At 41.0% G+C, this 15310-nt stretch overlaps 2 protein-coding genes across 4 annotated transcripts in view; one reads left to right on the forward strand and one right to left on the reverse strand.

Annotated features, from left to right (window-relative positions):
* NT5DC3 (5'-nucleotidase domain containing 3) overlaps positions 1–10109 on the forward strand; it is a 43788-nt gene extending 33679 nt beyond the window's left edge. The window contains exons 14-15 of one of the 3 annotated variants that reach the window (XM_035127551.2): positions 84–298; positions 1417–3053. In XM_035127551.2, the coding sequence (XP_034983442.1) occupies positions 84–298; positions 1417–1451 (250 nt within the window). In that variant the 3' untranslated portion in view covers positions 1452–3053. Of the gene's footprint in view, positions 1–83; positions 3054–10049 lie in introns of those variants that run through there. The other 2 variants (XM_060279902.1, XM_035127550.2) reach the window with 2 other exon arrangements.
* STAB2 (stabilin 2) overlaps positions 5045–15310 on the reverse strand; it is an 87344-nt gene continuing 77078 nt past the window's right edge. The window contains exons 62-69 of the mRNA XM_060279901.1: positions 14021–14186; positions 12948–13054; positions 11980–12099; positions 9981–10130; positions 8064–8174; positions 7168–7290; positions 6154–6270; positions 5045–5515 (exon numbers count right to left, since the gene is read on the reverse strand). Coding sequence (XP_060135884.1) covers positions 5465–5515; positions 6154–6270; positions 7168–7290; positions 8064–8174; positions 9981–10130; positions 11980–12099; positions 12948–13054; positions 14021–14186 — 945 coding nt within the window. The 3' untranslated portion in view covers positions 5045–5464. The remainder of the gene's footprint in view (positions 5516–6153; positions 6271–7167; positions 7291–8063; positions 8175–9980; positions 10131–11979; positions 12100–12947; positions 13055–14020; positions 14187–15310) is intronic.

Raw genomic sequence — 15310 nt, forward strand, 5'->3', positions numbered from 1 at the left:
AACTGTTAAGCACAATGTAAGGCTTGGTTTCCCTTAAGTGGTTGACAATTCTAAGAATGTGTATCTTTTTTTACCACTCCCAGAGAAACAACGAGGAACTTCTTCAATTCTCAGTTTGGAAGCTTATTCAGGACTGACCAGAACCCAACCTATTTTTTAAGACGCTTGTCTCGCTTTGCTGATATTTACATGGCATCATTGAGTTGCCTTTTGAACTATGACCATGACTACACATTTTATCCAAGGAGGACTCCTTTGCAGCATGAACTCCCGACATGGTCAGACCAACTGTGCACTGGTACATTCAGAATACCATTTCTGCAAGAGATGATTCAAATCAAATAAGTTTTCTTTTCTCCCCCTTGGTTTTTATAATGACAAACATTGACCACCTTCCTCCCCTCTTCCACTGACTCAGTAGAGCAAAGTATATTTATCGTGACATGAATGTATCTTTAAAAGCAATGATCTCTTCTATAATAGCTGTAGTAACTATTAGTGCAAATATTTCTATTTAGGTCTCTTTTCTCGGTTTTAGTGAGAGCTGATAGGTCATGTTGCACTAATAGAAAATAGATCCCTTCCCCCAGCTGAATATTTGCTGGAAAAGAAAATTATTTGCACATAAAACAACAATTTAAGATATTTCTAGTTGTATGACATGCAGCCCGATATATCACTCTGGTGTGGTTTAACCAGATGAGCATCACTTTGGATTCTGGACGTGTTTTGAATCTGGATTTATCTTAAATTACAGCTAGTTTTCTTCTAGTTGGAGAAAGAAATAGAACATTTCAATAAGTTTTGAAGCTATGAGGCGGTAATAAATCTTGTGTTCTCCCCACAGCTGCTTCCAAGCAGGGGGAAAGTTTAAACGTGTGCCATACTTACAAACCTAAATTTAATTTACAACTTTCAGAATGTGTTTGCAGAGATCATCTGCATGCAGAATTAGGTTTCTGTATGCAGATGTGCATCTGAATGCTCATCTGAGTCCTACTGGACTTGGCTGGGCTGATTCAGATGGAGGACAAACCCTCTCTACCTGGAGCCAGTAGTTGCTATGTAACAAATTGTGTGCAAGCTAGATTGGAGTCCAAATGTACAACTTAGGTTCCCTTCCAAAGTGCTATCGTTGGAATGCAACTCCCATCATCCTTGACCATTGGCCATGCTGGCAGCTTAAAACAGCCTTTCCCAACCTGGTACCAGACATTGTTTTACTCCCAACTCCCATTAGCAGAGCCGGTAGTTAAGTATGATAGGAGTTTGAGGTCCATCACCATCTGGATTCTAGAGCACCAGGTTGTGGAAGGGTGCCTTGAAACAATTCCCTTTTTTAAATTTTTAGAAGTCATGTATTTTGTTTGCTGAAGTTCTTCAAAATTCAGAAAGAATTGTTCTCTTTATTTTTAGGAAATAATTCGGTCCCCCCAATGCTGGTCAGGTAAAGTTTGTGTGTTACTAGTTTGTATACATTTTGTATGTACCGTACGTGAGAGGCTTTTAATTGCATTGTTCTAATTCTCTGTGTTGCTTAAGAACTGCCTGCTTGCATGACTCAATATGGTCCGGCATTTCAGTTCATTGAAATAGACTTCTAAGCAATGCCAAGCTGAAGTTTTTAATTTTCCTCTTTGCCTTGAAAGCTATGGCTTTGGGGTGGGGTGTGGAGCTCTTCTCCTCCCTTTATTGCTTTGGCATCATTTCCCCCTGTTTTCAGTTGCACTGACATGATCCCTGAATGGCTGGATCACGTGAATGCAGTGCAATGCGAATTAAACCAATTGGCTTGGATGATGTGCTGGCATCTTGAAGGGAGATTGGAAGCCCATTTTGTCTGAGAGCTATGTTCACATGGACGATCAGATATCAAACTTTGTTTTTGGTGTCCCTTTGCAGTGATCCCCTAAAGCACCAAGGAGCTCCCTTTCTGGCATTAAGTATTTCCCCTACTTTTTATAATTGCTTTTGCATTGAGAGACTTACCGTACTTAGTTTTCTGAGGAGTGGAGAGGCGGTGGCTTAGTGGCAGAGCATCTACTTTGTGTGCAGGTGTACAACCCCCAGGTTCAAGCCCTGCCAATCCCAGTTAGGGGTTCGAGAAAGGCCCCTACCTGGGACACTGAAGAGCCACCGCTAGCCACTGCCAACACCACTGATCAGACTTGGTATTGGGCAGTTTCCTATGATGTGCTGGCCATGTAGCCCAATTGCCATCTTATGCAGAGGGGGGGCTTGAGCTTGTCTTTTGGTGATGCTGGTTTGGTGATGTTTTTCTGCCTATAAATGCTATACTTGGTATGCATAACTGCCAATGCTCTGTACTAGAGTGGATGAAACACTGCTGTGTCATTGGTCAAGTTACCTCTGTTTTATTGCTTTTTAAAAAAGAGGGGAAAGCCCTTTAAACAGAAAATCCAAGGGTTTGGACTTGATTGTTAAAGCGTAACCAAGACTTGGTGTCACTTGAAATGCATCTAATATTCTAGGCTTCCAAAGCCCCTTTAAAAGACTGTATTTGGAGAAGATGTTAAAGAATAGAATTAGTTTGTATTCTAGAAAATTATGGCATAAAGTAAAGTGTTTGACAGGTTTATGAGAACACTCCTTCAACACACAGAATTTTTGTACAAAACCGCTTTGTAGAAAACTACCGGTACTTCTATTGCAGATTACTTTTATTTCTTTGTATACAAAGTATATTAACTGGTGCTTATTTGCTGCTACATAATGTCATATATTGTAAAATGTTCTTGCATGTGAAGTGATTGGGGCCTAATCAGCTACAAACTAACATTTGCTCATTTCTGTTACTGCTGTTATTTAAAAGCACTGTAATCACTTATTGTAGCACCCACAACTCCTGATATTGTAGCCATGTGGAATTTTGTCAGTATCTGAATACCAAAAAGGAAGTCAGTAGTTTACTTCTTGACAAACTGACCTCCCAAAAATAGAATCTGCCAGCTAACTTTTCCTTTTTGTATCCCAAAATGTCTCTGGTACAACACCATGCAATAAATGTCTTGTCACATTCATTAAGATTACAATTAGTCTGGAAGTTGTCATTGTTGGTTTTAGAAATTTATCTGAAATAGAAAAGCCTCCAGCAGCATGAAACTGTATTTGAAGAGAAAGGGTGGCAATTACACACAACGCTCTGAATTTTAAACTAGAAGTCTACAAGATGTGATATTACATCCACAGGGAACCTGCTTAAGATCCTTATCCACCCTGTTCAGTACAGGTGTTTGCCCACTTATGTGGGGGGTCCTGTTCCCAGGTACCACATGTATACATGAAATCACATATAGCGAGGAGCACCACCTAAACACCTTCTCGAAACCCTTGGAAAAAACCTTCAAAACACCAGCAGTACTTACCAGACTGCCATGAATGGTGGCAACGGTGGCTCTCTGTTTTTTTCACCACTGGAGGACGATGTGGAAACAAGTGGCTGTAATTCAGAGGTGGACCACTAGCCATTTACCCACTGTTTTCCAGGCTGTTTTTGCCCTTTTTTGAAGTTTAGTTTGAATTATTTCCTGGTGCCGCACATGAGTCAAATGCATGTAAGTGGGGAGACGCCTGTATTCTTTTTATAGCACTGCTTTCCACTAGCAGAAAGTTTCACCTGAATTATTCTCCGAAATCAGAGGCATCAGTCACAATAGCATACGTACATTATTTTACAATTTATTTATTGCAATTATATATCCTACACTTCTTTCAATGAGTACAAGGGTCTTCGTTCCTCTTTTTAAGCTTCCCAACAGCTCTTAAGAGATAGCAGAGTCACAAAATGCCATTCAGTACGCTACATAATTGGGTGGGATCTGAACAAAAGTGGAAGTAGCTCTTGCTAAGCTTTGGATTTACTGTGTGCAGTCTTGCAAATAGAATGCTAACGTTCACATTTACAGTAGCCTTCCTCAATCACTTGTGACTTTAAAAGAGAATCAGTTCTCAGTTCATATAAATGTCCCACTCTCTCTTAACAGCCATAGGTAAGGGCTGGATTTATTCAATCCTTTCATTCGCTTCTGAATGTATTAGGATACTTAGTATGGTTACTTCTACCCTCGTATCGCCTCTCTACAGTTAAAGAGGTTCTGCACTTGCTGTTGCTGTACATTATCCAGCAATTGCTTCAACCATAGGGAAAATCTCTTATGTACATAGGCCACCCATTCATGAAGCCTTTGCAACAATCTTAAGTTTACTCCTAGATTTAGCCTGTATTGCTGCCTCCTGAGCATGGGTTGCAAAGGGAGAAGGCACCACTGTCCTATCTCTGTTACCCCAATGTATGGTCTTAATTGCCAATTTTCTTGCATTCTCTATTTACTTTTTTAACAAAATAGTCCTTCTTAGAAGAAGGAAGCTTAATTAAAGCCCACTTCCATGGAAACAAAAACTGACAGTGGGGCAATAAGACTTAATAATTTCACTGATCCCTACCTTCCAAGTCCCGGACTGCAGAATCCGGGACCAGCAGCCGTGTGACACCGGGAGTTGCGTCGACGTAACTTCCGGTGTCTCTTTGCCCTTCTATGGGCACAAAAAATGGCCGCCACCAGCTTCAAAAGTAGCTTCTACGCATGACTGGAAGTGCGTCGACGCAACTTCTGGTGTCAGGCCACCCATCTATGGGCACCAAAAATGGCCACCGCCGACACTGGAAGTCGTGTCTACGCACTTCCAGTCATGCATAGATGCGACTTTTGAAGCTGCCGGCGGCCATTTTTTGTGCCCATAGAAGGGCAAATCAGAAAAAAAAAGGCCATCGGCAGGAGAAATTAACGGAGAAAAACGGGAGACGAAGTGATACGGGGGACCACCGGGAAAAGGTAAGTAAAAACGGGGGTTTCCCGGGGAAAACGGGGTACTTGGCAGCTATGCTGATCCATCAGGAAGTAATAAAATCACCAGAACCTGCCCCTCCCCCCCAATTATGTTAAATAAAAGGCACATAAGCTCCCAGTAACTCTTTGCCTGGACAGAATGGTACTGAAATGAGAAGCCACTTTTTGCAATGAAATGTATCTGAATAAACTTTTTTAAAAGGAGAAAATTCTTACGAAGGGCCCCCCTACAAGAGCAAATTTCAGTCAAGCAAAGTCAGCAATCCCATGTTCACTATTATGCATTATTTTTGTTTTTTAAATGTATAACTATATCTGTAGCATATAAGGAGCACTCCTTTCCCCATGAAAATTATGAGTTAAAAGCAGAACAGTAGAAAACCCCGAAAAACAACTGGATGTCAGAAAAGGAGGAACTGTACAATATAATAGTAAAACACCATTTAAAGAAACCGAACTGCTTTCAGCAACTTTGCTGAGAATTTACCATAGTCTTCAAACGTCCCTCCCTAAAAGCCAGACAATTCTTGGCATTTCCTTGTATCTTCACATTTATTCAGCTGAAAAGTTGCGTATTTTATCTCCACATTCAGGCATCAGATCTCATCCTGGGGACCACTGCTCACCAGTTGTTGTTCATCAGAAACCTGAAAAAACAACCTACAATTTATATGCTGTAGTTCTATATGAATTTAATTTTAATATACAAAGTAATTCACTATATAAAATACAAAAAAAGAATGGGTTACAATACAGTGTTCATTTTTGGCATAAATTTTGCTACTGACATCCTGTAAAATCAGTACAACAAAGCATTTGTTTATGAATGTCATTTTCATTTTGTGATTTCTCCAAAGAGCTTGTGGTGGCAAACACTGCTCTCCAGCTCACAGCAATCTTGTGAGGTAGGATTAGGCAGAGAGATAGTGTTTGGTTATCCAGTGAGTGGGAGCTGGCTGTGTAGTAGTATCTCATTGATGCAAAATTCAATTCCAGCTGGAAAAAAGCCCTGCTCCTGGAGGGTATCACAATGGTGAAGTCTGTGTCTGGTGTTCCCAGAGAGAAAGTGGAATCCCTGCTTCACATACTCCCTTCGTTCAGCTAAGACTTGCATGCGTGCATACAGAGACACTGATGTAGCAAGAGACATTAAAAATAAATCATGGTAAATTGACACAGCTCCCACCAACTGGTGCTGCAACGTATTACATGCTCTCGCTTTTTCAGAAAAAGCTCAAGCGTATAGTTCTGCTGATATCTTATCAAAATCAAAATGAAAACTTACAGAAAATGGATCATAAGAAGAGTCTGGTGCTGAAGTTGTGGAGCTTTCATAGTTAGGGTTTGAGATGTTTGAAGACGGTGCTCTGTCCAGTGTGGTTACATCAATATCATCCTTTTGCTGTTTTAAATAAGTAAGTAAACAAGTTTATGTTTCATAACTGAGCAATTCAGAAGTCATAGGATATTTTTACAAGTGCTTCTAGCAACATCGTTAATGGACGTTATTAACATCGTTAATGGACATTGGGCTCATCTGCTTTTTTCTTGCCTCCCTCTCTCCTGATACCTCTATTTTGCCATGACTTCTGAAATTTGGCTAGCCATGCTTACCACAAGGCATAGCATTCCTCCAAATTAGAACTGGAAACCTAGTTGATACCATTTCCAGTTCTGGTTTAGAGGCAAATTGCACTTTGGCATTAAGCCTGGTTTCCCCAGTTTGGACAATACAAGTGAAACTCGAAAAATTAGAATATCATCGAAAAGTTCATTTATTTCGGTAATGCAACTTAAAAGGTGAAACCAATATAGGAGATAGACTCATGGCATGCAAAGTGAGCTATGTCAAGCCTTTATTTGCTGTAATTGTGATGATTATGGCATATAGCTGAAGAAAACCTCAAATTCACAATCTCCGAAAATTAGAATATTAAATGAAATCAATAAAACAAGAATTGCAAATAAAACAATATTGGACCTCTGAAAAGTAGAAGCATGCATATGTACCCAGTATATGGTTTGGGCCCCTTTTGCAGTAATTACTGCCTCAATGCGGTGTGGCATGGATGCTATCAGCCTGTGGCACTGCTGAGGTATTATTGGAAGACCAGGATGCTTCAATAGCGGCCTTCAGCTCCCAAACCCCAAAGGCTGTTCATAATGTTCATAACAATGGCTTGCCTATAATGTCTGAACCAGGCCAAGGTGGTAACAAAATGAAGATGCTCAAATTCTGTTCATAATGGGAAAAGGTGGCAGCTATGAAGGTCAACTTACATTTGCATTGGTTTCTTACCTTGAAATATGGGAAACGAATGGTTCCCTGCTTAAATCTGAAGTATGAATATCCGATTAGAGCAATGATTCCTATGACCAGGAGGACTGCAAAGAATATTCCAATTCCAGGATGTAGAGATGCCTAAGTTAAGACAACAAAGGAAAACCAATGCTTTAGGAAGGGAGTTTCCACCTCCCCTCCCCTTGGAAGCCTGATAAGAAGCTGCGACTAAGGTGAAACTCCCTGTTATTGGATGCTACATGTTGTTTAAGTAATCTTGTTACGTCTAAAGTACTGGAATATGGATAATCCTGTTAGTTGTAAAGAACACAACAGCATGTATTACTTCAGAGTTTCCCAAATTTATCGTGGCATAAGCTTTTATGAACTAGAGCCCACTTTGTCAGATTCAATTAGTATCCTCAATTGGTGCGCCTATGCCTTTTGAGGTGGGCAACCTTCCTTACTCCCCCAAGGCCACATGAGGCAATGGGCAGGTACTTGGGGGGCTGCATCATCAGTGGGTACAGTCAACGTGCTTAAGTCTAATTAATGCATGACGGGGTCAAGACCATAGTAAGCTGTCCTGCTTCAAAAAGGAGAGGAATTGCTCTATGAATGATATGACTGCCAGCCAAAGTGCAGTGGAAATCCATATTCTGTTGCAAATTACCCAGGCGAGTTGCAGGGTGCGGGACCATTTTCTCTGAGATACGTCTTGGAGAGAAACCATTACGTGCACCAAATAAAGTGAGTGCACTTCTGCAGCAGGCTCCCTGCTAAGGCTACGGACATCTGTATGCACTCTTCTCAAAGCTCATATCTGTTTCCAAAGAAGACGTGGGACTATTTGTTCAGTTTTCCAGTTGACCAGCAAGTGAAGAAACAAAAGAGACCAGTTGCACAAGACTTACATGGGGCACAGGAGGAGCCTTCAGAGGTGCTGTGATGACATGGATGACCCCATTGGAAGCAACAATGTCCCATTCGAGGATAGCTTGCCCAGCCACATACCTTTTTTCCACCTAAAAAGAAAAAGCAAACAAAACGGCAACTTGACAAATACTTATCTGACCTTTCTAAGTTTCTCCAAAACACAGCTGGAGCTTATTTCTTAGTGCGTACAGCCTTTTCATACAATCCCGCTCATGGCTGAAGAACTCAGCCCCTTATTTTAATATGTTATTGGACATCAGCCCAAGGAAACTTCAATTCTTCTCTGGCGGGAGTTACTGGAAGCAGCTGGCTGGAGGAGGTGGAATCTAGCCTCTCTTAACAGGGAATTTGCTTCAGCTACATTTTAGTTTTAGGCAGATATAATCTGTTGCTGAACTAATGTCACATTCTTTCCATCTCACTGGGTAACTTTACTTGCTCAATCCTGATATGGTATGTTATTACAATATGACAACTATGGTACTTACAAATTACTAGATTGTAATTACCAAGTTTCCTAGGAATATGTGTTAACCTTTGGCTCCCCTTCATGTCTACCCAATACTAGATACAGTCATACCTCGGTTTAAGTATGCTTCTGTTTGAGTACTTTCAGTTTAAGTACTCCACGGACCCGTCTGGAACGGATTAATCCACTTTCCATTACTTTCAATGGGAAAGTTCGCTTCAGGTTAAGTACGCTTCAGGTCAAGTACAGACTTCCGGAACCAATTGTGTACTTAAACCGAGGTACCACTGTACTACTGAAGACTGAAGCCACCACCTTTGGATTGATTTCATATATATTTCCAGGCAAAACAATATTTCTGAAATAATATTCTGATTCTAATTAATGTCTTGCTAAAAGTATGGGTGATATCCAGTACTGTCCATCCACAATCCGCATCTGCTTCTACGCTTACGGCAGGGTCATCCCACTCTTCAAAACCGCTCTCCTAAAATCTGGCCTGGAGGCATTTCAACCCTATGACATGGATTTCATAGTAGCCAAGGACGTATTCTTTTGTTCAACCTACATGTTGTGCATCCATAACCTGGTTCACACATAACAAAGAGGGTCTGGAAATGACCCCTGACCTACAACCCACCTACTTGTGAATCATTAGCCATTCCTGGCCTTTGCAGTTCCCTGTCTATGACAATCAACATTGCTTTATTCATATCCTCCCCACTCAAATCAAAACAGGAAACAGGCTGAGTTATTCATGTAGGAATGAAAAACTCAGCCTGTTTGATTTGAGTGGGGAGGTTGATGTGAATAAAGCACTATATTCCGGGTGGAAGGAAGAGGACTGCAGCACTTCTATACCTCACTGGGGAAAATAATATTAATTGTAAGTTTGGCAGGAATCACCCCTTCCTTCTTTTAGACATTGCCTAGAAACAATGTTATTTAGACAAGGTTTTGAAACCACAACCAAGCAGAATTTATGGATCCCCCCCCCTCGATGTTTTCCTGGAACATTGTATTTTTTAACAAAGTGCAGTTTATTAATATTTTAGAAGACATCTGAAGGCAGCCCGGTTTAGGGAAGCTTTTAATGTTGAATAGGTAATTGTATTTTAATATTCTGTTGGAAGCCGCCCAGAGCGGCTAGGGAAACCCAACCAGATGGGTGGGGTATTTATTATTATTATTATTATTATTATTATTATTATTATTATTATTATATATATATTGCTTACAGTCAAAATAGGCTTCTAGGCAGGTTTACAAGGTATAAAAACCAGTTGTTTAAACATTAAAATATAAACATGCCACAGAACAATTCTATTAAAACAACACGGTAAAGGAAATGTATGAACCAGACACGCTCCTATGAAAACACACACACACACACACACACACACACACTTGTGTACAAAGCACCCACCTTGTTAGCTGCAGAAATCTGGCCTCCTGTGTGTGTAATTAACAATTTTTTCCCTATTCTGGTTTGAAGGGTACTTCCATTGGTCAAATCTTCATAATAGAATGCACCAGCGTTGGATAAATGATATTCAATGTCTCTTCCAGAAAGTGTCTGAAGGCAGCAACCCAACATACAGTAATATCAATGAACAGAAACACTCAATGGATTTTCTAGAACTTCCTCAATTCACATGCCATGACCCAGCTTTTAAACATTAATCTTAAAGCGTTGTTTGATGGCAGGACTTTCCACAGAATACAATTGTGTCAAAATGCAGAAAAATAAAATTAAAATCACATGCTACTATTCTTAAACGAGAACCATCATTGCCTAGTCCACAAATGAAGAAGCTGTCATCCTCTATGTTGTTGGACTCCCATCATCCTGGCTGGGGCTGAGGGGAGTTTGGAGTCCAACTGTGTCTGGAGGGCCACAGGTTTATCATCCCTGCCTAGGCTAAAGAAAATAAAAGCCTACCTTGGAATGCCTATTATTTAAAACTAGGAAAATGGCCACCCTGGAAAATCCTGGCCCATTCCATCATTCTCATGGGTGATGTGTGCAGCAAGGAATGGGTTTTTGTTGACAGAGACATTTTCAATTCAACTTCATTATTTTTATATAAGTACATAGCAGAGCAATTACACAAAGTCTTCAGAGTTATCCAGAGCAACATTCATGCTTTAGATAATTTGCTATTGACTCAGGATAATATATGTAGATACAGATATATCACTCTGTCAGTTTGCTATGTGTTTTAATAATGGCAGCCAAAAACGTAGTTGCTTTTTCTGTAATGTAAGACCTGGTATCTGCTAATAGAAAGCCAACATAAAAACCAAGAGACTTGCATGGGTAAAAATGCAAAAAATGCATTTTAAAAATGGATCAGATTTTCTATTTCCTCAGACCCACACAGATATTTATGTTCTGCAGCAGGAATTCCTGTCCTATGGTCCATCAATAGATCTAGTGCAGGGGTGCACAAACTTTTTTCAAAGAGGGCCAGATTTGATGAAGTGAACATGCATGAGGGCCGACCAAAGTTGCTGAGCTTTTTTTAGTTGTTGAGTTTTTTAAAGGATTTTTCACCAAAGTTGTACAGCTTTCTAAAGGAATTTTCCACAGGAAATAAACTGCCAGAGGGGCCGGACTCTGGACATGGCTAATCTAGTGGAAGGGCATTAAATCTGGTAAGTGAAAAGGCTTGCCTAAATCTTACCACCATGCAGCTTAATAAATAAGGTGCTGGGAATGAGAAATGAAGAATATGGCATTTGTAGTTTGGAGAGCAACATTTCCTAGTGGGGGCCGTGGTATGTAGACAATCTATATCTAAAAATCTTTAGCTCTAAAACAACCTAATGCAGGGGTAAGCCAGAGGTTGCTGGACTCCATCTCCCATCAGTCCCAGCCACCATGGCCAACGATCAGGGATGGTGGGAACTGTAGCCCAAGAGCAGGCTTCCTCAACTTCGGCGCTCCAGATGTTTTGAGACTACAATTCCCATCACCCCTGACCACAGGTCCTGCTAGCTAGGGATCATGGGAGTTGTAGGCCAAAAACACCTGGAGGGCCAGGTTTGAGGAAGCCTGCCCAAGAGCATGGGGAGGGTATCATGTTGGCTCCCCCTCTTCTAAAGTAATGGTTCTTTCATTAGAAATGGTCAGGTCTTGAAGAGAGAGCACACATAAGGACTTATGGGTTAGCCAGGTGAGAGTCTTTATACAGAGAGATGTATTGCACCCCTATGCAAGAGGTCTGACTACTTATGGATAGTTTTGTGTCCTCCATCCCTAAGTGCAGCACAAGTTTTCCCCATAGGAGTGAATGGCAGCCATTCACTTCTAGGTTGTAGGACTTGCTGTCAGTTGAAAGAGGCACTTTCTTGGATCAGCGTATGTTGGCATTTTAACTCCCAGAGCTGGCATATAATAACAGTAGAATTAAGTCATTTACCTCATTTTCCTTCAGCCCGTCATTGCCCGGTACAAACAGTGTTGCGTGAGTGGATAAATTTGTGATGTATTTCAGGAACTCTTGGCCTTGCTTTGATGTGTTTGAGTAAGTCAGTATTCTCTGTGAATGGACAGAATTTATTCTGGTGAGATGAAATCCTCAAATAGAATATAGTTTTATGAAGAATTTTATTGAGATGAAAGAAGAAAGAAAAAGTAATAATCTGAGTAACGTAACTCACAAAGCAAATGGAACATTTTTTTGGTAATATGAGTCTGGCAAACATATGCAAATGATCCTACAATATAACATTTCCTTTATACATACAACTGTCTAAGAGATTAGGCTGAACAATAGTGAATAGTTGACCAAAGTGAACTGCGGGAGGCAGTGGACGACAGGAGTGCCTGGCGTGCTATGGTCCATGGGGTCACGAAGAGTCGGACACGACTAAACGACTAAACAACAAAAACAACTTTGCTATGCCTTCTCAAGAGAAAGCGTTATTTCTGGTGTGATGACATCTTATAGTTGTTCTTAGACAATTTTCATACTTATGAGAACAAAGAAAAACAAACACAAGAAGCCTGGGATTGCAAACAATTGCTTCTTGACCTTAATTGCCAAAGGATCACATCTGATAGCCATAACATGTTACAATTTATTCATTGTCTGCTTATAGCCTATTTATTGTTCCACTTTAAGCTAATATGATTTACTAAAAACAGAAGTGTAACAGGAATAAAGATAGTTACAGGTAGGTAGCCGTGTTGGTCTGAGTCGAAGCAAAATAAGAAAATTCCTTCAGTAGCACCTTAAAGACCAACTAAGTTTATATTTTGGTATGAGCTTTCGTGTGCATGCACACTTCTTCAGATACACAGAAATAAAGATGTTGGTTCATTTTTGAAATTTTGAGGCATATTTTATTTAATTTCACTTTTTGGGGCGAAGTGGTCTGTACTTACTGAGACGAAGTTTGTAAATTTTGACAAAGAAATGAGGACTTGAAGCAGATTCCCACTGCATGTAAATCCATCACCCACATAACCAATTTTACAGGTGCAGTTGACATCTATAAAACACAAAACAACACAATTTTAGACAGCAAGCAGAGATGAAGCTTCCATATCTAGAGAACTATCTACAATTGCAAAAAGATATATATATATGTGTGTGTGTGTGAGAGAGAGAGAGAGAGAGAGAGATATCCTTATCCATCCCACTACACAATACAATATTTGCATGCAATTCTGCCTTATACATTCATGTTGGTAAAAATAATTACTGTATATATATTTGTACATTATTTGGATTAATACATGCACTTTTTTTGCACGTTCCCCTAATATATACATTTTAGTATGTGTTATATGGTTGGAGAGCTGCATCGCAAAATTTGGATAGGTGTGTTTTGGTTCCCGTATGGCTTCAATTAGGTAAATTTGCATTAAAATGTAAACCAAAGGAATCCCCCCCCCAAGCTACTAGTGGCTAGACAATTAGGGAGCCCTTCTTCATGATGCCCCACCCTCAGCAACTGCCTCATTGTCTGTAGACATTATTCAGACCCCAATTTGAATGTCAGAGCAGACAATATGAATGTGTCAAACTGTAGGAAACCACGAGGTCCCCCCCCCCTATTTCCAGTGTTATCAGGGGTCAGCAACCTTTTTCAGCCATGGGCCGGTCCACCATCCCTCAGACCATGTGGGGGGCCGGAGTATATTTTGGAAAAAAAATATGAATGAATTCCTACGCCCCACAAATAACCCAGAGATGCATTTTAAATAATTAAACATTCTACTCATGTAAAAAAACACCGATTCCCAGACCGTCTGCGGGCCGGATTGAGAAGGCAATTGGCCCATGGGCATTAGGTTGCCTACCCCTGGCTAAAAACTCTTCACAGTACCTCAGAAATGGCTTTGCGTCTGCTGCCAAGCTAATATACATTGACAATTCGGTCTTAGTAGTAGTTCTGGAAATGAACTATATTTCTGGCAAATGACACTAGGCAAAGGCACTTTCCCCCCCTTACCTTTGACTCTGTAACAGTAGACATCCCATGTTTCACTCATGTTGACTCTGTACCCGTAGTCAATAATCCCGACAACTCCTCCACCGCATTTGGGGGCAGAGAAGGCAGTCGGATAGGCTACTCTTCCATTTGCCAGCCAGCCAGCAGCACATAGATGATACTTTGCCTGCCGTTAGCACATAATCATGAAACAAAGGAAAATGGGAAATGATGTTAACCTAATGCTACGACTGGCTTTAGGCTGCCAAAGCCCAACGAAGCCTTACTTTGAAGGCTGTGACTTAAGCGCTGGCCTCTTCCCGGTTCTCTCTCTCTCTCATGGCCCAGTCACATGACTGGGCATTCCATTGCCAAGAAGCTTAAGACTGGGTGGGCTTTAAACATTTCCATGCTGGGACAGAACTGCAACTGGTGCCCTTGAGTTAGCATCGGGGAAAACCCTAGCAAAGTAGCCGGCATTGGTCGATGCCCCATGCTCCAGATTTGGCACTGTGATGCTGCATAAGGAAACTTGCCATCTGGGACAGAGATCTCTGGCCTTTCTAGAATCATATGCACGTTCTTTCAGCCTGAGTTGGGAGAGAGAGGTAAAGCGGAGCGCTTCGCATGCAGTCTGAGAGGCGGACTTGCTATACGTTGCCTCATTTGCCAAGCAAAAGGTCCCATGGCAATTAGGATGGCACACACTCGCTACCAGTCTCTGTGCATCAGTACAGGTGCTTGCACACATCCAGCCAAGACTTGCCACATCCCGAAAGGCTCAAGGACCTCATTCACTTACAAGTTCTATCAAAGCAGGCTCGTGCATTCGCTTGCGCAGGATACTACAGTGGTACCTCGGTTCTTGAACGTAATCCGTTCTGGAGGCCTGTTTGACTTCCGAAATGTTCAAAAACCGAGGCTTGGCTTCCCATTGGTTGCAAGAGCTTCTTGTACTCAGCGGAAGCCGCATCGCATGTTCAGGTTCCGAAAAACGTTCGAAAACAGAAGCATTTACTTTCGGTTTTTCGGTGTTTGAGAACAGAAATGTACGACAACAGAGGCGTTTGGGAAACAAGGTACCACTGTACTGACCCAGTTCTGATCTGGATTGGTAAAAGCGCACTGTGTTTATTATAGCACTGACTTGGGAATGCACAGGACTTGTGTTTGTTATTTGAACAAAGAAGCAAAAATACGAAAAGGAGTTTTTTGTGTGAACCAGTCTCTGGTGCTTTTTTTTTTAAAGCAGGTTGCAGCAACAGTCAATATTGTATTTATTTGAAAGTTTTCCTACGTACTTCTTTTTTC

The sequence above is a fragment of the Zootoca vivipara genome, chromosome 10 (genome assembly GCF_963506605.1).
Source record: "Zootoca vivipara chromosome 10, rZooViv1.1, whole genome shotgun sequence".
Classification (NCBI taxonomy): domain Eukaryota; kingdom Metazoa; phylum Chordata; class Lepidosauria; order Squamata; family Lacertidae; genus Zootoca; species Zootoca vivipara.